The sequence below is a fragment of the Amblyraja radiata genome, chromosome 4 (genome assembly GCF_010909765.2).
Source record: "Amblyraja radiata isolate CabotCenter1 chromosome 4, sAmbRad1.1.pri, whole genome shotgun sequence".
NCBI classification, from domain to species: Eukaryota; Metazoa; Chordata; class Chondrichthyes; order Rajiformes; family Rajidae; genus Amblyraja; species Amblyraja radiata.
This window is the reverse complement of record NC_045959.1, coordinates 49217299-49244966: the sequence shown is the minus strand read 5'-3', so window position 1 is coordinate 49244966 and position 27668 is coordinate 49217299. Positions and strand designations below refer to the sequence as shown.

At 38.9% G+C, this 27668-nt stretch overlaps 1 protein-coding gene across 4 annotated transcripts in view; it reads right to left on the bottom strand.

Annotated features, from left to right (window-relative positions):
- The window catches only part of arfgef1 (ADP ribosylation factor guanine nucleotide exchange factor 1), a 179765-nt gene that overhangs the window by 32934 nt on the left and 119163 nt on the right, over positions 1–27668 (bottom strand). For all 4 annotated transcript variants that reach the window (XM_033019361.1, XM_033019362.1, XM_033019364.1 and 1 more), the window contains 13 exons: positions 26216–26327; positions 23944–24149; positions 23737–23821; positions 20234–20399; positions 16167–16318; positions 12292–12420; positions 10918–11076; positions 8877–9027; positions 7367–7466; positions 4275–4315; positions 4016–4185; positions 3034–3185; positions 2618–2790 (listed from right to left, as the gene is read on the bottom strand). In XM_033019361.1, the coding sequence (XP_032875252.1) occupies positions 2618–2790; positions 3034–3185; positions 4016–4185; positions 4275–4315; positions 7367–7466; positions 8877–9027; positions 10918–11076; positions 12292–12420; positions 16167–16318; positions 20234–20399; positions 23737–23821; positions 23944–24149; positions 26216–26327 (1796 nt within the window). The remainder of the gene's footprint in view (positions 1–2617; positions 2791–3033; positions 3186–4015; positions 4186–4274; positions 4316–7366; positions 7467–8876; positions 9028–10917; positions 11077–12291; positions 12421–16166; positions 16319–20233; positions 20400–23736; positions 23822–23943; positions 24150–26215; positions 26328–27668) is intronic.

The following is a 27668-nucleotide window of genomic DNA, read 5'->3' as shown; positions in this document are numbered from 1 at the left end:
TCACTTTATTCATTCTGCCCCTTATTTTTTATAATACTTTAACAAAAGTCAACATTAATGTGAGATGCAAAGTCAAGTTAGGATTGTATGGCAGGAAAGCAGCATTTACAATTACATAGTATTGTAAATGTTGCAAAGTTATTACTTTTTAAATGTACTTCAACAAACCTGTGAATCTGGAATTTGTGGAGAAATATTGGGATTTTCCAAAATATGAGGCTACATTCTTCTAAATAACCAACAACAACTACACAACTTTCCTGCGGCTTTCAAACTGTACAACTCCTCCCCCTTCCTTCGTGGGGTAGACTGACTCGCTCCCCACCCCCTCTCCTCAACCTTTGCACATCTCCAAACCTTTCCACCCGTCATTTTAATTTCATGTTTCGTGTATTTTGTGTTTTATGACTGTTGGCAGATCAATATCCCTCCTAGGATAAATAAAGTTATATCGTATCTTATCGTAATGCATACATGTACACAGATTTGCAAGTTCCTTAGTCATGGACATTTCTCTTACTCTTCACTCTCTATATAGGATCACATTGTTGATCTCTCCAATTACAGAGGAATTCACTGTAATATCCTGCGCCAGATCCAATTTCAAAGGATAGGAATGCTTGCAGGAATTTTTCAAAGATATTAGTTAAAAAAATTGACAGTGCATAATAATATATCTTTTTTTAAATGTCAATGATTTGAGTAATCATTACTTCAATATAAAAAATCGCAAGTTTACATGCTTTGGTGGAATGCTTAAATATTTAAAACTTAGAAAAATATTTATCTTTTCGCAATTTTAACAATTTCAGGAAAGCCAGTGACATGGCTCATCCATCAGTTGCTCTCCCCCTCCATATAGTGCCATAATGCTCTATTGATGTGCAGCACCTACCCATAAGGAGTTGGAGAATGTAGGTGAGGTACTAAACAAGTACTTTAAATCTGTATTCACCGAGGAGAAGGACTTGTAAGACAATGATCAGTGTGGAGAATACAAATATGCTAGAGCAGTTTGAGATTGAGAAGGAGATGGTGCTGGTGCTCTTTTACATAGATACATATAGATACATAGACAATAGGTGCAGGAGTAGACCATTCAGCTCTTTGAGCCAGCACCGCCATTTAATGTGATCATGGCTGATCATCCACAATCAGTACCCCGTTCCTGCCTTCTCCCCATACCCCTTGTTTCCGCTTGCCCCAAGAGCTCTATCTAACTCTCTTTTGAATGCATCCCGTGAATCGGACTCCACTGCCTTCTGAGGCAGAGAATTCCACAAATTCACACCTCTCTGTGTGAAAAAGTTTTTCCTCATCTCAGTTCTAAATGGCCGACCCCTTATTCTTAAACTGAGGCCCCTGGTTCTTGACTCCACCAACACCGGGAACATGTTTCCTGCATCTAGCGTGTCCAATCCCTTTATAATTTTATATGTCTCTATAAGATCTCCTATCATCCTCCTAAATTCAAGTGAATACAAGCTCAGTCGCTCCATTCTTTCATCATATGACAGTCCCGCCATCCCGGGAATTAACCTCGTAAACCTACGCTGCACTCCCTAAATAGCAAGAATGTCTTTCCTCAAATTAGGAGACCAAAACTGCACACAATATTCCAGGTGTGGTCTCATCAGGGCCCTGTACAACTGCAGAAGGACCTCTTTGCTCCTATACTCAACTCCTCTCATTATGAAGGCCAACATGCCATTAGCCTTCTTCACTGCCTGTTGTACCTGCATGCTTATTTTCATTGACTGATGTACTAGGACACCCAGGTCTCGTTGTACTTCCCCTTTTCCTAACCTGACTCCATTCAGATAATAATCTGCCTTCTCGTTCTTGCCACCAAAATGGATTACCTCACATTTATCCACATTTTAGAGCTTCAAGATGGATAGGTTCCCAGGGCCTGGTGGAATCTGGCCCAGGTTAAGAGAGATGATTGCGAGGGCCTTAACAATGATCATTGTTTCTTCTGTAGCTACATGCGAGATCTTGGAGGACTGGAGAGTGGCCAATGTTGTGCCTTTCTTTAAGAATGGAAGTAGAGAGAATCCATGTGCCTATAGTGAGCCTCACATCAGTGGTAGGGAAACTATTGGAGAGAATTCATTGAGATAGCATTTACTCCCATTTGGAAGAGAATGGGCTATTAAGGAATATCCAGCAAGGCTCTGTATGTTGCAGGTCGTGTCGTACGAACCTGATTGACTTTTTTGAGGAGATTGATGAAGGTATGGCTGTGGGTGTTGTATACATGGATTTTAGTAAGGCTTTTAATAGGTCCCTCATGGTAGGTTGATTCAGAAGATTAAGGTGTACGGGATTCATGATGACTTGGTTGAGCAAGGAAAATGTATTATTGAATGCATAGAATTATGAAGTGGGTACAGTCAATTCCCTACTATTAATGGCCATTTTTTAACATGCAGTTCAAAAATCAAATAGGTTACAACCACCTATCAACCTTAAATATGAACTCTGAATTAAGATGACCAGAAATCTGGTGAAATAACATATATTAAAAAAAAATATATCCACATAATTAGACATTTTACAATTATCTACATTTCAGGCTAACATTAATCATTTTGATGACTGAAATAATACTCACTGACAATGTGTCCTGTTGTTTGGAATGCTAGCTCTACGATACTCTCATCTTGATCTGAGGCTGCTAGGTGAAACACAGAGAAAATATTCTTCCAGCCAGAACGAATATTACCAGCCTGAGAATTAACCATCTGTGCAATGCATCGAACCACCATATCTCTGATTGTTGGAGATCTTCAAGAAAAAATACATACTTTGCAAAAATGTAATTGAAAAACCTGAACATTTGTTAAAGACATTATTAAAAGTGGTAAAGATGGGAATAATCAAACATTACGCAGCTAAATTGTATAAAATAATTTGCACATCCTTACATCCACATTTTTGTTTTTTAAAAGTAATCAGAGATAACTACAATTCCACAACAGAACTCTTGTCATCAGACAGAATGCCATTTTTAAGTTGATAGGAACTTACCTGTTCTTTTTCATTATGTGCTCAAAAGGTCTTAAGAAATCTTTCTGAAATCTGAAGTTAGCAAGCTCGCCTTTCTCCAAGAATTTCATTGATAACTGCCTCAGAGAGTCTACAGCAAAAATGGCAACATCTTCATTGGGATTGCAACCAACCTGGTATTAAATGAAAGTAGTTAACTTCTTTCAGCACCATGAAAGAACACTTATAAATCTGAATTTATTGATATTTCATTTCATTCATTGGACTTCACACATTTAAATGAAGAAATGCAAAATATGCACAATGACTAATTCAATTTAAATTTCTGTCCTATAACAGAGAATTTTAAAAATTAAATCTAGAATTAGAAGAAGATAATTAATTGGACTTGTACTGAAAGAACTGTTTTCCGAGAAACTTTATGTGGATTTAGGACTAGAGATATGCACTGCCGCATATATTAAGAAATGTGTGGCAAAAATAAAATAGAATTTGGCAAAAATTACAAGTCTATTACTAGTGAGATGAACAGTAAAGTTGAGAGATAACAGGAAATCAGAAAGATTGATAAGTATAATCAAACATGAAGAACGTCATGAGACAGGGAAATAAGATGGGAGGGGTGATTTGTGTTGAAGGCAAAAATCACATGTTAAAACAAGACAGGAAAAGAACTCTGCATAACTATAAAGTAGTTGTTAATAAAATAAACACAATAATATAAATGGATTGAGAGGAAGGATAACATTTTAACCACAGATGAAAAACAGGTGGGATAAAGTTGAATAAGAGGTGGTGTGGGATGAACAAGTTTCAGAACAAATAACATATATTTAGATAACCATAGACATACCAAATCTGTAATCTACTACAGTAGAAATATGAATGAATTGTCAACATTATCAAAATTATATAACCACAAATTACATTTCTATTTACACATGTAAATCGGTGTGCTTAACAAAGCTCAAATGCATTGCAGATTTCTTACAAAAAAAATCACCTTGTTAAAATGGTCTCCTATGACCTCCCATATCCTGGACCATTGCAGCCTGATTCGACCCATATTGTAATATGATATTTCAACTATCTTCTGAAGGCTGAACATTCGTGGATGTGTTGGTGAGGCTAACTCATCCATGGACACAGCACAAAGCCAGCGCACAAAATCAACTGAAAATATCAAGCAAATAAAACATTTTTAATGTGCTATGTAAAATGAATTAAAACAATGATATGAGAAATATTCAATTAAGACATACCAATAGCATTTCCATCCAGCCTTGTTGATCCTGTAAAGATCCTGGAATGCAAAAGGGACAAGCTTTCCATGTTGAGGATTGTACAGTAAGACAAATAAGTTTTACAAAATGATACCAAATGGCTATGAAAGAGTGGGAAAGAGCGGGTTGGACACATTTACATGCAAATAGCTGAAAGATTTAAGAACCTTTTGATACTAATAGTAAAATACTTCAATCATCCTTTATAATAGTGGGAAAATAATAGTGTGAGGGCAAAGAGGAAAAGTACATATTAGAAAGCTTTCTTGAGCAGAGAGGTTATATCTTCAGTCACACACTAAAAGCATAATATTACAAAGTATGTCTTCAATATTTGACTTCTGAAATATTATATTGAACAGGAGTACAATGTTTGTTTACCTACTATGTTTACCTACTATGCGAACAAAATGTATTTCCACCACAGTGTGTTTTCATCTCCATGACAGAGCAATGCTGGATCTAGTTCTGGGAGCAGGTGGAACATGTCTCAGTGGCAAGAGCAATGCTCACAAATCATTAAGTTTAGTGGTTATTAAAAGGAATAAAGCAAAATCAATAATTAAAATATACTCAACCGAAGTAGTGACAGTTTTTCTATTGAAACAAAATCTTGGTTTAGTTGGACAATCAAATATTGCCAGGTATATAAGCGACCAGAGGTCTTCAAAGAGGAAATACTATGTACAGTCTAGAAGATGTAATGTGAGGGGGGAAAAAATGGCTTTCGAGCCTCAGTCATCTAGCATGGAAACAGGCCCTTATGCCACCAGTACCATGCCAACCATCTGATACCAATTTACTAATCCCATTTTCATTCCCCCCACATTCTCATCAACTTCGGCCAGATTCTATCACTCACTAATGTTCACGAGGGACAATTTACCGTCACCAATTAACCTACCTATGAGTTTAGGATGGGGTAGGAAACACAAGCAATCACAAGGAAAATGCACAAACTCAACACAGACACCAGGTTGCTGAAGCCGAGAGGCAGCTGCTCTACCAGCTGTATCACCATATTAACCAACACTGAACTTCTCTGCTTGACCGAAGATAACAAGATTACAGAAGAAAGGTTTCTGATATATGGAATATGGAATGGAATACTTTATTGTCACATGTGGCAAGTCACAGTGAAATTCTTTGCCTTCATACGCAAGGAATGCAAATAGCCTCCACATACAGTGCTGACATGTTTAACAGAAAATCAAGCCAAACCTGAAAGCTTTAGGGACCATATTGGAATACAAGTTCAGAAGATATAATATTTCATGAAAAATTAGCAAATAACAAAAGACCGGAGCAGAATTAGACCATTTAGCCCATCGAATCTGCTCCGCCATTTAATCATGGCTGATCTATTTTTCTCTCTCAACCACGTACTCCTACTTCTCCCTATAAACTTTGACGCCCTTACTAATCAAGGACCTATCAATCTCTACTGAAAAAAAATATCCAGTGACTTGGCCTGGTAACTGAGGGGTTAATGTGTGTAAAATTCATCTTTGTTTGTGTAAAACTTTTGCTATTAACCAATGTTTCCAAATGAATCAAATTAATATTTTTTAAATATTCTGTCAATAGTTCCTCGGCTTGCTTCTTCTCCCCTTGCCGTCTCTACCTTCTTGAGTTTAGAATAATTGAGAGCAGACCTCACCAAAACATGCAAAATTCTTAAAAGAGCTTGACAGTCTAGACGCAGGGAGGATTTTGCCGGGCTGATCAGGATGCAGTGTTTCTGAATGAGGAACAGATTGCTCAGGACTGAGACAAGGCCAATTTTCTTCATTCAGACGTGATGAAATGTTGGAGCCTGTGAAGACTAAGTCTGCATGTTCCTTCAAAATTGGGAACAATGGATTTCTGTACACCACGGAGGATGAAGTTCTACTTTCCTTTGAGAATCTTCTTAATAAATACTCCATCTGCCAATGGTCCATCTTACCCAATCCTACGAAGCTTGATGTCTTTGATATTTCTGACAGGTGTGTTGAGTAAGGGATTTCAACTTGGTAGGGGATTAGCAAGTTTGCTGATGATACATATGTTAGTGGTTTTGCAGATAGTGAAGATGGTTGTGAACGATTGCAGTAGGATCTGGATCGATTAGCCAGGTGGGCGGAGGATTGGTTGATGGAATTTAATACAGAGAAGTGTGACGTGTTGCATTTTGGGACGTCGAACAAGGGCAGGACCTACACAGTAAATGGTAGGGCTCTGGGTAGTGTTGTAGAGCAGAGCGTTCTAGGAGTACAAGTGCATGGTTCCTTGAAGGTCGAGTCGCAGGTAGATTAGGTGGTTAAAAAGGCTTTTGGCACTTTGGCCTTCATCAGTCAGATTATTGAGTATAGAAGTTGGGAGGTCATGTTGCAGTTGTATAAGATGTTGGTGAGACCGCATTTAGAATATTGTGTTCAGTTCTGGGCACCATGTTATAAGAAAGATATTGTCAAGTTTGAAAGGGTTCAGAAAAGATTTATGATGATGTTGCCAGGAATAGAGGGTGTGAGCTATAGGGAGAGGTTAAGTAGGATGAGGGGAGATCTTAGAGATGTACAAAATCATGAGAGGAATAGATCAGGTAGATGCACAGAGTCTTTTACCCAGAGTAGGGGAATTGAGGACCAGAGGACATAGGTTCAAGGTGAAGGGGAAAAGATTTAATAGGAATCCGAGGGGCAACTTTTTCACACAGAGGGTGGTGGGTGTATGGAACAAGCTGCCAGAGGAGGTAGTTGAGGCTGGGATTATTCCAACATTTAAGAAACAGTTAGACAGGTACATGGACAGAACAGGGTTGGAGGGTTATGGACCATGTGCAAGCAAGTGGGACTAGGGTAGCTGGGACATTGTTGGCCGGTGCGGGCGAGTTGGGCCGAAGGGCCTGTTTCCACACACTGTATCACTATGACTTATTTGCCTCACTAACATTTAAGGGCTTTGTATATTTTGCAAAGGAGATGGATTAATTATCAGATCTCAGGTGACAAAAATATTTGAAATTGAGTCTGCAAAGTGTACCAAATGAACCACAGGGCATATAACTCTCAAGACAAAACCAATCTTACCTGTCAACTGCCACAACAACACTCTGAGAGCTGGTCTCACCAATGGATTCCTGGATGCTAGCTATTTGCTTTCGGTCCACAGTCCCACCACCCAAAGTACCTGAGTAGCAAAGAAAGAAACGGCTATGTGTAAAGTTTTCACTGTTATCTTTTTTTAAATTTTTTTTATTTTTAAAAAAAAATTATTTTTATTAGAAGTACGGTAAATTACAATAATATACAACACATATATCTTAATACATTTTTTGTACCGCTTCATTTTTTTGAGCTTTAAGAAAAAGATAGAAGTAAGGAAAGTAAAGAAAGTGCGCAAGAGTCGTGAAGTGCAAGAGAGTGTTGGGAAAAGAAAGCCCCTTAGAAAAGAAGTTAGAGAAGGAAGTAAAGTAAGAAAGTAGACCCTAGAAAAGAAAGAAAAAGAAAGTAGGAACAATCGCTCTATTATAACATTATACTCCGCAGAAAGGGGACTACCAACCAAGTCTGTTTTTGTTGTTTTACCTCCCATTGCCAGGTCCTGATATCATTTATTTATTTATTTATTTTTAAAATTACTATTGCACCTCATGCTTGTAATAGGTCCAGAAACGTAGACCACGTCTTTTGGAATTGGTCTGCTTTACCTGCTAAGAGGAATCTCATCTCTTCCAGATGTAATGTTTCAAACATATTTGATGTCCACATTTTTATTGTTGGTGTGGGCGCATTTTTCCAGAATTTAAGTATGAGCTTTTTTCCCATTATTAGCCGTAATTGAATAAATTCTTCTGATACACGTTTAATTCAGGGATACCTTCCGATATTCCAAAAATGATCCATTCTGGTTTTGGTACCAGTTTTATTTTAATTAATTTTGAAAAAATATCAAATATTTCATACCAGAATTTTTGGATTTTTGTACGAAAAACAAAAGAATGCGCTATGGTAGCTTCTTGACACAGACATTTATCACAGATTGGTGAAACATTAGGAAAGATTTTATTTAATTTAGTTTTTGAATAATATAGTCTATGTAATGTTTTGAATTGGATGAGCGTATGTCGTACGTTGATCGAACATTCACTGTTATCTTTAAAAAATAAACTTAATTCAGATTGCAAAGAATCATAAACATAAAACATGATTAAACAGATAATCAAGATAATAATAATAACAATGAAAATAGATTTTGCCAGCCCTCGAATACAACTACCAAGAATGAAACTCATCAATGCTGTATGGAAATAGTTAAATCTTTAGAAAACAATGTACAGTGCTGTAAATTGTGAACTAAATTGCCTGGTTAGCAGGTACAGAGTCATAGATTGGATTCCACAGTGTGGAAAAAGGCCCTTTGGCCCAACTCGCCTACACCGGCCAACAATGTCCCAGCTACCCTAGTCCCACTTGCCTACAAATCTTTCTGTTTCGTGCCTGTTCCTTAATTCAAGAAATGACATGAAACTTATTTTGAACAATTACTTTAAACACACTTCCAGCCTCAACAACTCCTGTTTTGTAAAAAATAACTTACCCAATCCAAGACCCAAATATTCATCAGCAGTTTGATCCCTGGTTCCAGAAACTGATCCCTCTCTACCTCGAATGGTTCCAGATATGTAACGCGTTTTTACTCCCGTACCTATCAACTGAGCCAGTTCCAACTGACTAATACATTTTAAGATCTGTAAACATGTATAGATAAAAAGGAACACAAAACAAAAACAAAATGAATTAAATAATTTAAAATTATTGAAAGAGTTTACCAAAATTATACAGCACTACAAAGTCAAAGATCTGCAGCAAGACCTGGCGGAGATCTATTTATTAAATGCCTATTAATGAATGCTTCAGAATGATAATATATATTGCCAGCTATACAATTAAACTGCATTTCAAGAACATAAACACAGCTAAAATATGATACTGTTTGTTGGTTGTCAAACAAATATCTTTGAACATTAAACAATCTATGCTATACATTAGGCAAGATTTGTCCATTAATTATCTTTAATTACCCATCCAATGAACAAGCAGCAGGATCTTTGTCTCTGAAAATCATGTGTCTGGAATTTAATCAGCAGCAAAACAGCACTCGCACTGGACTAAATAAAGCTTTCCCTCGGAGGTCTAGCTATGGCAACAATTTTCTTTTTATACACCTCCTGTTATTTGCTTTCTTTTCATGAGGATCCTGAATGTCCAGTATATGTGGTATCACCAAGGTGGCCAAGTAGCTGATTAAAGGAAAGGGCAAAAATTGCAGGGTCTAAGATTTCTCTCTGTTTCAATAGTTAAAGGCTGATGGTTAAATGGCCAGCAGGATTTTGGCCAAATTAAAGGTATACCAATTTACTTATTAGTTCATTTCCTGCCTGACAGCTGTCCACATTGGTGCAAGGGCTATTTGCCAGGTGAGGAAATGGAACAAAGTTTCAGGCAGTTCATGGCAAGTAGGACAGACTGCTAATCACCGTCAGAGAAAGAAAGAGACGAAGTTTGGTAGAACAGTGGTTGAAAGATTCCTTTAGAGGTCCAGGGGAAAGCTCCTGGTCCTTCTAGCACACAAGACAATAAAAAGTTCTTATTTTCAGGAGCTTGAGCTCACATTTTATTACATTACCAGATGTTTTAATTGATGAAAAATAGATCCAAAATACTGTAATATGTAAACCAATTTCTAAATGAAATACTTTAATGAAATGTTTTACCTCTAAGACAGGACACAAACAGCAATGCATGCCAATGCTGATTCCAAGAGACCCATTATACCACTAATGGGGAATTATTTGATTTCTGAGAACAAACTAGCGGTTCTCCCCATTTTTCTGGTATACTATTTATGGCATGCCATTAAAAAAAACACCTTTACGGAACATGACGATAATTGGACAAAATTCTGGCATACGTAAGATTGAAATGGATGGATTTCAGAAGGGTAGAAACAAAATTGTTAATTAAAAAACAAAAAACAAACCTGTACTCAAGTTGCCCTGAGCTAAAATGTGTGTTTTATCTGAGGAGATGGGGAACAAACCCATAAAACGTCACAAATTAAATGAATTGCAAAACTGATTTCTTTTGCTGTTTTACCATGCAAATTCAGGTTGATCAAATTTCCGATACCTCGAAGCTAGTACCAGTGTGAAGAACAGGTAACAGCATCTGCATCATAGTTTGAGTTACATGAGGAAGAATTCTCTCCTCCTTCAACCATCAAAAAAACCTGTAAACCTTCCCACCCAATAATCCAATGCCCTGCACTTCACCACGTCTTTCTTAATGTCCTCACCTGCACCTTAATGCAATCAACCAAACTACAGCATGGTTAGATTTCAAACATAGAATAATACAGCACAAGAACAGGCCCTTAAGGCCACTAAAAACATTTTTCATAGTTCATCTAACAAGGCCAAGATAATTTAATAATTAAATTATGAAAAATTAACAATTGTAAGAACATTTTACTCGAATAGTAGTATTATTATTAATAGTAGTGGTACTCTGGTTCTCGAAGAGCAATAATGTTCATAAGTATAATGACAATTAATAATAAAATTGAAAAGATGTTGTACCTCATGCCAGGAGGCCCCAAGATAGTTGCCATCAGTGTGAGCCACTGTGATGAGAGTTTTGATAGTGTCAATGTTTTTTTGCTTCATTTCAGTGATACCAGAACTTGCTGTTAATAAAGTAAATCTTGCAAGGGCCTGCACATAGGCGTCTCTTTCAAGCTGTTAATAAAATCAATGCAATCAAAATATTGATTTTAATCTAAAATAGAAAAAATTACTAAACCATCATTACATGTCAATATTTAAAATTAAGAACTTAACATGAGTACAGGAGGATGGATGGCGTCAGTTGGCCCCTCATGCCTGATCCACATTCAATAAGATTGCAGCTGGCTTTTTATCTCAGTGCAACTTTCTTACACTAACCCTTAATTTCAATGTTATTTTTGTCCTGAAATAACATTTTCTTTGTCCTATCAGATGTGCATCATCTGTCGCAATTAAATAGGAATCCACACCTGGAGTGTAATGTACAGTGTTGGTCCACTTTACTAAAAAGGGATCTGTTTACCCCCAAGGGAGTACAGAATAATTCATTGAAGGATTACAGGTTTGTTCTTTGACTAAATGCACTGAGACAGTATTTTCGAGAGTTTGGAAATACGAACGGAGATCTCTTCGAAATTTACAAAACTCTTACAGGGCTTGATAGGCTAGATGGAGGAAAGATGTTTCTCTGGCTGAGGAGTAGAACCAAATGTTGCAGTCTCAGAACAATAGGTAGGCCATGGGTAGGATGTGATGAGGAGAAATCTTATCAAGCAGAAGATGGTGATATTTTTAGATATCTCCATCATTGAGGGCTCTGGATGCTCAGTTGTTGAGTTCATTCAGAACAAAGGTCAATAATTTTCTGTATATTAGAGAATAAAACATATAAGCATAGTACAAGAAAAGAGCATTGAGGTAGATCATCTTCTGTTCACCTTGATGAATTGAGCAGCTGGCTGGCATACTCAAATCCTTCATTCTTATGGTCTAATATAACGATTTAACAATTTCATAAAGCAAACATTACAAAGTTAAAGATCTTTTAAATGGCATACGAGCCATTTCAGAGTGCAGAGTAATGCATTGCAATGCTGTGCGCTTCCAGATCAGGTTCAGAGGGCAGATTTTCCTTCTTAAATGAGATGTGAATCTGGAGGGTTTTTACAAAAATCCAGTCACTTCAGGGACACTTTAATTAATAGCTTCATTTTATTTAATTACAATTTCCAAGCTCTGAGGGTAGGATTTGAACTTGCTTATGGATTATTAGTCGAGGCAAACTGATTACTTGTCCAATGGCATAACCACTGTTATGATTTATACATAATATCTATTGACATTTCTTAAAAACACAGCTCTTTCATACAAAGTAGCTTTTATTACCTGAATATTGAAGATACAAGCTGTCCGGATGGCACAGCGTATGCCCTCCAGGCAAAGAAAGGCAACCTCTGGATCATCACAATCTTGTAAACCCACACTGAAAGCAGCCAAAAATGGTGTCCAAGCCAACTACGAAACAAAAACAATTATTTTTAAAACCTTTACAAAAGAACAGCATTCTCTAGGCAGCGAGTAAATGTATAATTTCTATCACTCAGCACTTAGAACTATCAAGGCACTCATTTTGTATTATGATTAATAAATAGCAAGAATGTAAAGTTCTGAATACAAATCAGAAAAAATTGGAGCCACTCACTAAGCCAGATAGCAACGATAGAGAGAAAAAGAGTCGACATTTCAAATTGAAGATGGACACAAAAAGCAGGAGGAACTCAGCAGGACAGGCAGCATCTCTGGAAAGAAGGAATGTGTGACGTTTCGGGTCTGCAGTTCCTTCTTACGACTTTAACATTGACGGCTTTATTTAATTACTTCATGAATAATTAATACAATAGAAGACCATAAAAGGGAAAAGAGAAGACAGAATCTACCTTTCCAAAGAGGGGAGAGTAGTGGTTTTTAATTTTAAATATGAATGCATTGAGAAATTCAGTAGAAAACATTAAATCTTGACCTTGCTTTAGATAACTTTTTGTTATTGTTGCTAAAAACTGAACAAATAGAACAGATTCACAGCTAAATGAACAACATAAGCTTCATCTTCAAGTCACATGTCACCAATGTTTTTCATTGTGTTCTAGGGCTCAGGATTCTAACTTGATCTATAGACAGGTTAGATTGTTTTTCTGCTTTGCTCTGTGGATTGAATGAACAAGGCTGAAAGAAAGACTGAAATGTTGATTTGCATATAATAACAGTTGAGCTGATGTTACTATGCACATGCTAAATCAAAGATAAATCGTCATATTCCATTTGAAATTCTGAAGGTTCATTCCATTTGCTTTAGAATGTGGAATAAAGAGTAATATACTTCTTCCACGGGTATAACGGATTGGAATGAGACCATAATAGAGCATGGGAGGAATGGATTTGAAGGCTCAAATAATGGAATTCCTGCACTACATTCTTGTGAAATGTTATTTTCAAAAGATTGAGACAGAACAGAGGGAGTACAGGTACATAGTTTCCTAAAGGTCACGAGGCTGGTGGACAGTGATGAAGGTGGTGTTTGGCACATTTGCCTTCATTGGGAAGGGTGTAGAGTTAAAAAGTTAGGACATCATGATGCAGCTGTACAAGTTGTGTATGAGACCACACTCGGTGCTCTATGTAGTCTGGTTGTCTACCTACAGGAAGGATGTCATTAAGTTGAAAAGGGTGCAGAAAAGATTTACAATAATGTTGCCTGGGCTTGTGGGCTTGAGTTGTTGGATAGGCAGGAATCTATCTCTTTGGAGATAGCAAACTGAGACCATATTGAGACATACTAGATCATGAGGAGCATGGATAAAGTGAACACTTGCAGTCTCTTTCTCAGGGCAGAGCATTCTAAAACTAGAGGGCATAGGCTTCAGATGAAAGGGTGAGATTTAAGAGGGATCTCAAGGGCAACCTTTTCACTCAGAGGGTACGCTATATCCGGAATGGGCTGCCAGTGAAAGCAATCGAAGTGGATACAATTTCGACTTTCAAGAGACATTTGAATAGATATGGACAGGAAGGGTTTAAGAGGGCTATGTGCCAAAATGTAAGCAAGTGGGACTAGCCCAGTATGCCAACTTGGTCAGCATGGACAAGGTCGGCCTGTTTCCATGCTGTACAGCTTTATAACTATTATTCAAAATAATTTGTAAAAAAACATTTAACACAGGAAAGAAAATGAGTACAAATACTTATTTTAGAACCGAGCCATTTATCTCAAAATATACCAAAAAGTCTCAATTTGTAATTAATTGCACATTTTAATATTTTATTCAAATAACAAATTTACAAACAATTCAGCTTTTACACAATATTGACAAGGAAGCAAGTGACCAAGTGCCCAATGTAATTTAACTTTATTTCCTGCTTACAAGCAGAAACTGAATCAGGAAGATCCAGTACTGAAAGTCACACAGTGTTGGTCAGAGGAAACAGATGAGATCCTTCATGAATGTTTTAAGTCAGTGGACTGGTTCATAATCAAGGACTCTGCAGCCGACCCAAATGAGTACTGCCATCACAGACTTCATATGTGTGTAGAGCAATGTGTACCATAGAAGACAGTACGAATGTTCTCCAACCGGATACCATGGAATAACTATAAGGTTCATACCTGGGTGAAGACCAAGTCTCCAGCGTTCATGTCAAACGATCCTGAGCAGTACAAGAAATCTATTTACGACCTTAGCAAAGCCATCAAGGATGCCTAGAGGGAATTCCAGACCATTCTTGAGTCCCAAGATAACCACAGGGGCGCATGTCATTTGTTGGAAGGCTTGCATGCTATAACGTGTTAGAAAGTGAAGTCGGGCAGTGCTGCCAATAATTCATCCCTCCCAGACAAGATGAATGGATTTTATACTTGCTTTGAGTAGAAGATCAATGGACTGACATCACCCACCGTGACAGCATCAGGTGCACTCGTACCTAGCGTCACCATCACTAATGTCTTTCATCTCTCCCGATACCATTCTGCTTTAAGACCACCATCATCCCAGTGCCAAAGAAAAGCAAGATGGCATGCCTTATTGATTACCAGTGGCTCTGTCAGACTTCCATTTATAGGCTATATTTTCAACATTATAATCCCAACTAAACTCATCTCCAAACCTCTGAACCTATGACTCACCAGTCCCTCTACAACTGGATCCTCGATTCCCTGACCTGGTATCAATTGTGCTGAAGTGGAGATGGTCGAGAACTTCAAGTTCCTAGGTGCAAATGTCACACAACGTTTTGTCCTCGACCAACTACATTGAAGCTATGGCCAAGAAAACATGTGAATGCTTCGACTTCCTCAGAAGACTAAGGGAATTCGGCATGTCTCCAAAGAGTTATCAACCTCGACAGGTGCATTCTACAAAGCATCCGATCGGGATGCACCAGAACTTGGAATGGTAACACCTCTGCCCAAGACCTCAAGAAAGTGCAGAGTTGTGGATGCAGCCCAGTCCATCATACAAACCAGCCCTGCCCCATCACCTCCTCCTACATATCATGCTACCTCAGGAAAATCAGCCAACATAATCAAGGATAATTTACACCACAGTCATTCCCTCTCTCAACATGTTTACAGTCAAGCATGTATAGTCTTTTGACTGACTGCATAGCACACAACAAAAAAGCTTTTCACTCCACCTCGGTAAACGTGGCACCAATAAACTAAACTTAACTAAACATATCAGAGGTATTCCATTTTTCTTACTCAATCTTCCCTCTAGCTTCTTTGCTACAAATATTTTACATCTTGCCCAAGTCTGATGAAGTGTCATGGACAGTTTCCAATTAAGCTTGACCTGCTGAGTGTTTTCAGCGTTTTCTGATTATTGTTTCCGATTTCCAGCATTTGCAGTTTTTATTTTCAGACCACTCTGAAATTATATATACCAGGGTGAAATCAAATGGGTTAATGTAGTAAGGGGAATAGCAGACAAGATCACATGATACTTTTTTGCTGTTACTATGGGTTGCTAATAGCGAAGCCAAATGTTGCTGGTCAGGGTATTTAAATAGTAAAAGAAAAATTAAACCAAAATGATGACAGGCAGAAATGACCAGTTCTGATACTGAAAAATAAGTTTGGAGAACGGAGAGAAGTGAAGGGACGAGCATTGAGCGAGAAACAAAAAAATCACGGTGGAAGTGAAGCAACTCATTTAACCATGAGTTTATGATATCTCGCAAAATACATTTGTCAGAAAGTAATAACTTACTTTAAACATTGGCCTAACATGATCCAAATGTGTAGCACTAGTAAAAGGTGCCTGTACATGGCTTACAGCCTCCATGAGGGCCTTAGCAGTTTTAGCCATTTGTTCCATCTCCAGATTATATAAAAGTCTGCGCTGCTTTTCACTGGCTACGTCTGCAAACATTGAAAGGAAACATTAAAGAAACATGTCCACAACTTTGATTTTCGCAAAATTACTAAGATTTCTGTTGGAACTATTTGAATAATACTCCTAAGAATAACAATAAAGCTTTTAACTCTTATTGCAAATCTTAAAATAGAAATCTGAAGCAGTTTGCAACAGCTGGCTGAACCTCAAATGTTACTGAATGTTATAAGCTATCATTGTTATGTGTATCTTGCTCCATGTATCTATATTATAATTTAAAGATAAAATTGCACTCAACATTCAACCACCTGGGAACTATTTCAAATCCACCTTGCAATTTCAGCTCTCCTGTTGTAGGGATGCAATTGCTCCACTATTGAAAATGATTAGATCAAGCAGCAGTGAAATAAGGACCTTTAATCGGAACGTTAACTGCATATTTCTCCATACACTATTAAACTCTTAAAACCCCCCAAAAAAACCAATGTTATGAGCTATCATTGTTATGTGTATCTTGCTCCATGTATCTACATTATAATTTAAAGATAAAATTTGTGGTGGTGTAAAATAGTTCTGGCTGCAGTACAGGTGCACAACCTTTTATCCGAAATTCCAAATAACGAAAAGCTCCGAATAGCGGACATTTTTTCGGTCCTTGAAGAAAGGTCCTTGAAGACGTTCACCAAGGGCGGCCCGCAGAGGTGACAGCGGAACCTCCGGTCGGTCCTCGAAGAAAGGGGAACTAAATCCCCATTCATAAAAGAGAAGGTGAGGGTATATTGCGCGGGAGGGTTAATAATTGACAATCTGCTGCTGCCTGCCCGCCGAGTTAAAAAGTTCCCACGGTAGACTCACGATACACAGTGTATCGTGAGTCTTGCGTGGGAACTTTTTAACTCAGCGGGCAGGCAGCAGCAGATTGTCGCTCCCTTCAGTTTCACCCCACCTACACCCCTCTGCTTCCCGGCCATGTGTGTGACCCCTTCCCTCCCCTCTCCAGCTCCCCGCCCATTGCACTGTCGCGGGGGCTTTGCACTGTCTTCACGTCGGCGATGCCAGCAGGTCAGTGCCAGTCACCGGAGACGTCAGGACCAACGGGACACCGACCCCCAGGCCCACTGCAAGCACGGAGATCCCAGAGACCCACAACCAGCAGCAGCCCAGCCCCGTTCCAACTCCAGAGGAAAACTGCAAACTGGCCGGAGACGTCAGGACCACCAGAAGCCGCTCCCCGATGGGCCGCTACGGCGACAAGTGGCAGTTCGCCCACAGCCCGAGCTGTGCCCCCTCATCGGGACACCGACCCCCAAGCCCACTGCAAGCACGGAGATCCCAGATCAGCAACTCCAGCCCAGCCCCGCTCCAACTCCAGAGGAACACGCTCCTCGTAGGGGCAGAAGCTGATGGTGTGCAAGGTACATCTTGTTCTTGGGGTGGCGCAGCTCGGGCTGTGGGCGAACTGCCACTTGTCGCCGTAACGGCCCATCGGGGAGCGGATTCCTCTGGAGTTGGAGGGGGAGGGGGTATTGTGCTGTTTGATCGCCCCCTGCTATCCCAGGGACAGGGAGACACAGCGGCTTTTGAGAATTGTGGGCAATCACTTCCAAAGTTCTGCCCACACAGTCAGTACACCTCTCCTACACTTGTCTCCCGCACTAAGATCATCTCGCAGAGAATGACCCCAGCCTAACCCTCCCTATTCTCTCCTATTCTGCAAGAAAAAACTACATTGAAGACTCAAACTCGCGATCGAGTAACTGCCGGGATCGAGGCGCAAACTCGCGACCTTGCGGATATGAGCCGAGCACTCTACCACTGAGCCAGCCGTTAAAATCTACGCTAAAAATCTTCCATTCCGAAAGCCGAAAAATTCCGAATTACGAAAAGTGTCTGGTCCCAAGGCTTTCGGATAGAAGGTTGTGCACCTGTACTTAAATTTCATGTTTGCCATGAAGAATCCAGTGAAATACTCTTTGTAGACTTAATACTATGTACATTTCGCAGCATATGTGTGCCAATTAAAGATCATCAACAAGAAGACAACCACACTCCCTTAACATGGGCAATGCCAATAAAATCTCACTTAATATGTAGGGTGTCATTTTTAAACAGATACACAATTGCTTCCATTTTTATATTTTTAACAGTAAACATAGCTTTGAATATCAGATAGGGTATCCAGGTTGCTTAGTCATGAGGCAGGAGGTTCCATGTTTATTTCCACCATCTCCATGTTTTTAATGAGATAGATCAATAAAACTATACCTCATTAACAGTATAAACACATCCGATCATCTTTTCTTTTTATATGATCACAATTTATAGACTAGGGTTTTCCATTGTGTGAAATTACAACAGTGGATTCACTGATATAGAACCTCCCATTATAACTTTCCCATCCTGTCCCTGCTGAAATTACAAATAGGGATTAGTGCTGAGGCACAAAGGGCAGTGTAAAGGCAACAAGGAAGTACATCCCTTTTTTGTTATAACGATTCACTTTCTGATTCTCTTTCAAAAACTGGAATTGACAATAATTGCATTTAGAATATACATAACAGATGCAGAAACCTCTGTGCAATCTAGATTAGGGCTGTCTGATGTTCTGAAGAAAAAATACAACTAATTTTCATGTTTATTTTTACAATTCTGTGCACAAAGTTGCACCTGTAAGAGAAAATAAGTTATGGAAAAGAACAAAGTAAATCATACAATCTTTTCATGGAAAATTAGAAAATTATGAATTATTTCAGCAGCAAGATTTTGTAGAACATTTATTCTATTTGTGATAATGGGCATGAAATGTCACTTTTGAGCCCACTAATTGAATATCATTTTTGTTGAAAGAAATATTTAAAAATGTGAATGTTTTAGGATTAAAATATCCTGTTTATTCAGGATCAAAAGATTCAAACATTAACTTTCAATTTATTTGCAATCAATTTGCAAGTGAACATTAGCTGCCAAATTGAAGATTAGTCTGAGGCATCAAGGTTCACAAACTAGCGCTTATTTCATTCATATTTCAAAGTTTTTAAACATTCAATATGCAAGACATGGCAAACTTTTGAACAATAAACTACTTGCTCGAGTAGTCATTTTGTACACTTTCCTTGAGGTGCAATTTTGTTTTGTCCTGCACCACATTTAATCAAGCCAAGAGGCAGTGAGATCTTAAGCTGTTGTCAAAAATAATGCGCACGTTATCAATTCATTCACAATGACAATGCATCTCAAATTTGCTTGACAGCTACTTAAGATATTTAAGGCCGAGTTCATCTGAGTGGAAGCACACTGGATCCATTATTGAGAGTTAAAGAATCAAAACCACTCTATGCTAGAAGCCGAGTCAACCTTTAGATGGTGCAGGCCACTGAGCCATTTTCTGTTATGAACAATTCCCCAAAATGGCAGAGCCCTTGCTTGTTTGGATCTCTAAGACATACAATGATAGAGACTCCATCTATTATAATATTCATAACCAGAGACAGTTTTCATAATGCACAAGAATCTGTGTTTTATGTTTCCAAACTAGCCTGATAACAGAAACGAGGCAAGTCTGAGATTTTAGTAAGCAAAATACATCATCAGACTAAGCAAATAAAGATCTATCTTTGTGGTTCTCTACACAAAGAGCAAGGGAAATACATACTGTGTTAATTCATCTAAAGTGAATATGAAGCTGGTTTAAATCCTAAAGCTCAATATTGAACAGTAGCAGAAGTAAATATATCAAATGAAAAAATAATCTGACGATTGGTTGGGAGAAGAATGCTATATGGATTATAGCGGAGACAAGATGTGCTTATATGTAACATGAAAGTTAGGAAAATATTTAGCATAATAAGCGAAAAACCAGATCATCTTGGAAATAAACTTCCAGTGAAAGCCACATCCATAACAGCTGTATCTATAACAGTGACATTCATAATTTAACTTACTCTGTTTGGAGGATTTGATTGTTAGCTCCTTCGTCTCTTTCATTGAAATTTTCTTTCCTGCTATTTCATCATAGATAGCTGACAGATATTCTTCAGGTAGATCTTTGCTGTCATTAATTCCTCGATTCATCTTAATATATTGGTCTTTTGTCATTTTATTCTTTACCTTTTTCAAAACAATGAACAGAAAATAAATAAAATTATATCTAAGCACTCGGTAAAGCGGCTTATCCCATGAGATAAAATTTCTGAATAAGGTGCCTCAGTTGTTTGAAGTCTAGACATAACTTGATAGATCAATTGTGTGGTGTTGAGCCATGAAAGATCCATGGCTTGAGTTCTATCTAATTATTGTATCAACTATTTTCTTAAATTGATCAGACAGATGCACGCAGCAACAGGAGAAATGTTCAGGAATAGGTTGAGGAGGATGAAAGAACTGCAGATGCTGGTTTAAATCGATGATGGACATAAAATGCTGGAGTAATTTAGCAGGCTAAGCAGCATCTCAGGAGAGAAGGAATGGGTGATGTTTCGGGTCGAGACCCTTTTTCAGTCTGAAGAGGGGTCTCGACCCGAAACCTCACCCATTCCTTCTCAAGGGTGATTTGGCTAAGGCACCTAAACAGCTGTAAATTAATGTGGAGTAATTTTGGTGCATTAATCTGTGCTGTAGGAAGTGCAGCATAATAAATTAAAGGAAAGCAACTGAAAATAGCATCACAATAGTGCCAAATATTCTCAATAGTGCATCATTTATGGTGTCATGCTCAACTGCAAAGAATTGAATATGATATACTTCAATGAAATGATCACAACATTATTTTCTTAACACCCAAGCAATAATCCGTAACAAGAGTGCCACCACCACCAATTGACATATAATGTATTTAACATTTAGTAGCCCTAAATGGTCCCTATTGAACAGACACACATTTGATTCCATTAAAAAAAAAATTTGGACAAATATAGCAGGATCTATATTTTGGATGTGTGGGGGGGGGGATTGACAAATTGGGAGTATAAAGATGGAATTAAAGGGGAAGTGAGTACAGGAAAAATTACAAAAGACTCCCGAATTAATGGGAAGGAAAGTTCGTGAAGGGATAAGAGAGTAAGGTCAGGGCCAATTGTGAGCGGTGTGAGAGGGGAGGTGAATACCGAAGTCAAAGTGTTGTATATGAATGCGCGAAGTATAAGAAATAAAGTGGACGAGTTTGAGGCTCAGTTAGAAATTGACAAGTATGATGTTGTGGGAACTATAGAGACATGGCTGCAAGAGGGTCAGGGCTGAGAATTGAATATTCAAGGTTATACGTCCTATCGAAAAGACAGACAGGTGGGCAGAGGGGTGGGGTAGCTCTGTTGATGAGGAATGAAATTCAGTCTCTTGCAAGAGGTGACATTGAAACAGGAGATGTGGAGTCAGTATGGATAGAACTAAGGAATTATAAGGGTAAAAAGACACTAATGGGACTTATCTACAGGCCCCCAACCAGTAGCCTGGATATAGGGTGCAAGTTGAATCAAGAGTTAAAATTGGCATGTCGTAAAGGTAATGCTACGGTTGTTATGGTAGGTTTTAACATGCAGACTGGGAAAATCAGGTTGGTACTGGACCCCAAGGAAGGGAGTTTGTGGAGTGCCTCTGTGATGTATTCTTAGAGCAGCTTGTATTGGAGCCTACCAGGGAGAAGGCAATTCTGGATTTTGTGTTGTGTAATGAACCGGATTTGATAAGGGAACTTGAGGTTAAGGAGCCATTAGGAGGTAGTGTCCATAACATGATAAGCTTTAATCTACAATTTGAGAGGGAGAAGGGTAAATCGGAGGTGTCAGTGTTATAGTTGAACAAAAGGGACTATGGAGCCATGAGGGAGGAGCTGGCCAAAGTTGACTTGAAAGATACCCTAGCAGGGATGACAGTGGAACAATGTATTTCTGGGAATAAGACAGAAGGTGCAGGATCTTCATTCCAAAGAAGAAGAAAGATTCTAAGGGGAGTAAAGGGCGACCGTGGTTGACAAGGGAAGTCAGGGACAGTATAAAAATAAAAGAGAATTACAATGTAGCAAAGATGGACGGGAATCAAGAGGATAGGGTAATATTTAAAGAGCAACAGAAGATAACTAAATGGCAATACGGGGGGGAAAAGATGAGGTACGTAGGCAAACTGGCCAATAATATAAAGGAGGATAGTAAAAGCTTTTTTAGGTATGTGAAGAGGAAAAAAATAGTTAAGACCAAAGTCAGATCCTTGAAGATTGAAAAAGGTGAATTTATTATGGGGAACAAGGAAAGGGCAGATGAGTTGAACAGGTACTTTGGATCAGTCTTCACTAAGGAGGGCACAAATAGGAGATTAGTGGGCAAATTTATGGCACATGGTATTGGGGGTAGAGTGCTGATATGGATAAAAAATTGGTTGGCAGACAGGAAACAAAGAGTAGGGATTACGGGTCCCTTTCAGAATGACAGGCAGTGACTAGTGGGGTACCGCAAGGCTCGGTGCTAGGATCGCAGCTATTTACAATATACATCAATGATTTAGATGAAGGGATTCAAAGTAACATTAGCAAATTTGCAGATGATACAAAGCTCGGTGGCAGTGTGAACTGTGAGGAGGATGCTATGAGAATGCAGGGTGACTTGGACAGGTTGGGTGTGTGGGCAGATGCATGGCAGATGCAGTTTAATGTGGATAAATGTGAGGTTATCCACTCTGGTAGCAAAAACAAAAAGGCAGATTATTATCTAAATGGTGTCAAGTTGGGAAAAGAGGAAGTACAATGGGATCTGGGGGTCCTTGTTCATCAGTCAATGAAAGTAAGCATGCAGGTACAGCAGGCAGTGAAGAAAGCGAATGGCATGTTGGCCTTCATAACAAGCGGAGAAGGCAGGAACGGGGTACTGATTGGGGATGATCAGCCATGATCACATTGAATGCTGGCTCGAAGGGCCGAATGGCCTACTCCTGCACCTATTGTCTATTTTCTATTGTCCATTGAAACTTAAATCTGGTAGTGGAGGAGATTCACTCATTATTTTTAATTCTTTTTTCTTCAAGTACTTCACAATAAATTGTATCAAACACCTCTGGTAACAAATAGAAACAAGGAACTACAGCCACTGGTTTACACAAAAGGCCACAAAGTGCATGGAATTACTCAGCGGATCAAGCATCATCTCAGGAGAACATGGATAGGTGGTGTTTTGGATCAGCACCCGTCCTCAGACACAGGGTCTGAAGAGGGTCCTGACCCAAAACATCACCTATCTATGTTCTCCAGTGATGATGCCGGACCCTCTGAGCTCCTAGCACTTTCTGCTCTTCTGGCAAAAATGCAGGATTAAAAACCACAGCATAAGAATTTTAAAAATCCCAAATATTTGCATTTTACATTCCACAGCCTGCAAAATAATGCACTGCATATCTACTAAAAAATATCTTAATATACCAACTTTTTGAATAATTTCAAAAGTATAACTTCGTTTCGTATTACCTGAGAACTATGAAGATCTGTTGTCAGCATGATGATAGAATATGCCAGGACATATGCTGTGTCTGCACTTGCAAAGAGTATTTGTCTGAAAAAGCAAAGAATTAGTCTTTACTGAGATTTTACGACTTCAAGTGCTCAATGTGACTACCATGTTTATTTGTTAGATGAAAAACAGATTAGTTTGCTCATAATTGAGTTGTAATTTACCCTTGATTGCACTCCAGATATCTGGCTGCAAATTTTTCCATTAATCGGTCAATTTTCTGAGCTTCTCCAGGCAGACGGAAACCCTCCAGAAACATACGGAGAGCTGAGACAAAGTCTTTTGATGAGAAGTCCAACTGATCCACATATGCGTACATGACTTCTTTATTAAATTTGTCATTATCCCCTACAAATTCACCCACTTGTGTCTGAAAAAAAATTAAAAAAATCTGTAGAGAAGTTCACATCAGCAATAACATTATTTTTGTGCATTACAGCACATAGATTTTTATTGGAATGTAGTATATTCTTAATAAATCTTATTCTTTACACCTCACAACAATTTGCAAGAGATAGGATAGTTAAATCGTATTAGTCAAAGTTCACATTTGATCTTAGAACTATGTGTTATTGGCATTGGGCATTTCTGGGAAGCTTCATGTTCGGCCCAATTATACAAATGAATGTGGTTGCACCACTTCAGGCAGTGGATAAATGCCTGAGTCAATGGATGTGGAACTGAGGCGACAGATACGTTAGATTGAACAAGGATAATATGCTTTCATGCCTTTAGTGAAACTGATGTGCATTTTAGAACAAATCACCACATTTAATATTTAGTTTTACTAATATTGGCTGCTCTAAAAATTATATCATCTTATGTATTCAACAGCCAAACATCTAATCTTAAAATGATGTACCATGGATTAAAGAACATTTGCAATTGTGCTTTGAAAAAGTTACCCAGTGCCCTTTATTCCCACGTTTCAAATGTGTTAACAACACCATTACACCAGACTTGCAAAGTCTAATGCACTACTCTCATCAACCCTCTTCTTATTACCAGGGATTCAATTGTTAAATTTATTGTTAATTTGTTTAAAACAAATGGGAGAAAAACATAAGTAGTTTTCTGGTTTAGTGGCACTATTCCAATATCCAAAGTGGAAAATTGAGTTGCATGCTATTTCAATTCCCCTTCCCATTCTCACATTGACTTGTCAGTACTCAGCATTCTTCACTGCCGGGATGAGGCCATACACAAGCTAGAAGGACAGCATCTAATATTCCACCTGTGTGGTCTACAAACCCAATTAAATGAACACTGATTTTTTTCTAACTTCAGGTAAACTGTCACCCAGTTTAATTCTCCTCCCTGACTTGGTTCCACCTGCCCATCATTCCTCCCTTATTTGGTTCCAATTATTACCTCCTTTATTTCCCAGATTCCAGCATCTACTGCCTGTTGCATTTCCACATCACCTTACAGCCCGTCACAACCAACACCTTGCCCTCCCCACATGGCTTGGTTTGCCCCCTTATCTGTCTATAACTTTCACCCACAAGACACTGTGGCTCAACTCAACACCTCCCTTACCTCTACCCGAGTCCACCGTCTCCCTTCTCACCTAGTTTCACCTGCCAGCTCCTTCCACACTCCTCCCCTCTTATGCTGGCTATTTTTTCTTATACTCTTAAAGTGGGATCCCAACCCCAAATGTCAATCATCTTGTTGCCTCCATAGATGCCTGACCCACTGAGTTCCTTCACCAGTTGGTTTTGCTCTGGATAAATAATGAGGGCAGAACAGTGGCACAACAGTGGAGTTGCTGCCTTACAGTGCCAGAAACACAGGTTCAATCCTGACGGCGGGTGCTGTCTGTATGGAATTTGTGCGTTCACCCTGTGACCGCATGGGGTTTCTCTGGATACTCCGATTTCCTCCCACATTCCAAAGATGTGTAGGTTTGTAAGCTGATTAGCTTTTGTAAATTGTCCCTGGTGAGTAGGATAGAACTAGTGTACAGATGATTGCTGGTCATGTGGACTCAGAAGGGCCGAAGAGCCTGTTTCCATGCTGTATCTCTAAACTAAACTAAATTGTAAAGGAAACATCTGAATACCTATAAGCAGGGTGCGACTGATTAAAAAGCCATTTCAAAGAACCAGGTTAGGAAAAGTGGACTTCCTCCCATGATGTATCATTCTATGATTCTATCCCATTTTATTTAATTTCCATGCACATTGTTAGTCTTGACTACAAAATAGGATCCTTTATTCTCAAATCTTTCACGTCACAAAAAAAACTTTCTTACTGTCATAAAAGTCAAATCATAGATTCTTAAAGGGATATCCTGAACCTTTGGGAAAGTTTATTGCAAGACCAATAAGCATAAGAACTATGAGAGAAAATGTTCTGATGATATGAACATATATATTAAATGATTCGAGAATATTTAAATCAAATTTTCCTGTGGAAATTTTAAATGCTTACCGTATCCAATCTTTCTTCTTGATGCAGAAATTGGGCAATATCATCAGCTGAAGTACCAAGCATTCCTTGCTCCTGGAGATATTGTATTCCTCTTTTTGGTTTCTTATTAAATCTGAATAAATAAAAAACATTATCAAAACCTAGACCTATATTTAGTTGGTACCATGATTACTAAATATATTTTTATATTTATGAACTGAACAATTTAAAATATTATCAGAATATCACATGAAACACAATGATGAACTACGCATAGGTATATGATCCCATGTGCAAAGAGTGGACCACGCCACATTGTTGCAAAGCTGTACAAGTGAGATCAGTGCTCAACACACATTTAAAAAAAACAAAGCGCCGTCGTAACTCAGCGGGTCAGGCAGCATCTCTGGAGGACATAGATAAGCATCATTTTGGGTCTGGACCCTACCTCAGATTGCAGTAAGGGACAGAAAACTGACCACGAGGTGGGGGTGGGACAAAGGCTGGCAAGTGACAGGTGGATTGCAGTGAAGGAGGAGGGGAGTTTGATTGGCAGGTGGGTGCAGGGCCGGCGTTAAGCCGATTTGACCGATTGCTCCCAATTGGGCCCCGCACCTAATGGGGGCCCCGCACTAATGTTCAGTATTTCGTACGGAAATACGAATTCTCTTTGTTAAATAAAGATTTTTTTAAATTCGCCATCCGGATTTTTTTTAAACGAACATGCATAACAACCGCTGCACGGCCATCATACACAAACGATTTGTTAACTAGTGCTGTTAGCACTTCTTAACGGTAAGTAGTTAACACCTTGTTATGCGATGTCATGAATCTGCATCTATCCACATTCCTCAGTAAATGTTATAGTCTTTTGAACAAGTATTAATGACGCCGTGTTCAAAAGGGAACTGCAGATGCTGGAATATCGAAGGTACACAAAATTGCTGGGGAAACTCAGCGGGTGCAGCAGCAACTATGGAGCGAAGGAAATAGGTGACGTTTCGGGCCGAAACCCTTCTTCAGGCTCATTTAATGACGCCGTGTTCCTTTGAATAAAATTCACGCGGCGTCATTAATACTTGTTTAAAACACAATTACATTACTGAGGAATGTAGATCGATGACACGTTGAGAATTTCATTTAACTCACCATCATGAGTGAGGGCCCCGGACCGCGAGAAGGGGCTTCTTCCTGGTGTGCAGGTTAGTCATTCACCTACCGACCCACGTTGTGTCTCTCTGTCTTTTGCTCACTCCCTCCCTCCCTCTTTCTCTCGCGCTCTCTCTCCCGCTCCCCGTCTCGTCTCTCTCTAGCTCTCCTACTCCCTCTCTATCACCCTGTCCCCTCAGCATTCCCGGAATCATTGATGTTTAGCGGTAGACAAAAATGCTGGAGAAACTCAGCTGGTGAGGCATTCGCCTGGCCCGCTGAGTTCCTCCAGCACTGTGTTTTTTGTTTGGCTCTGAAGTTGAAG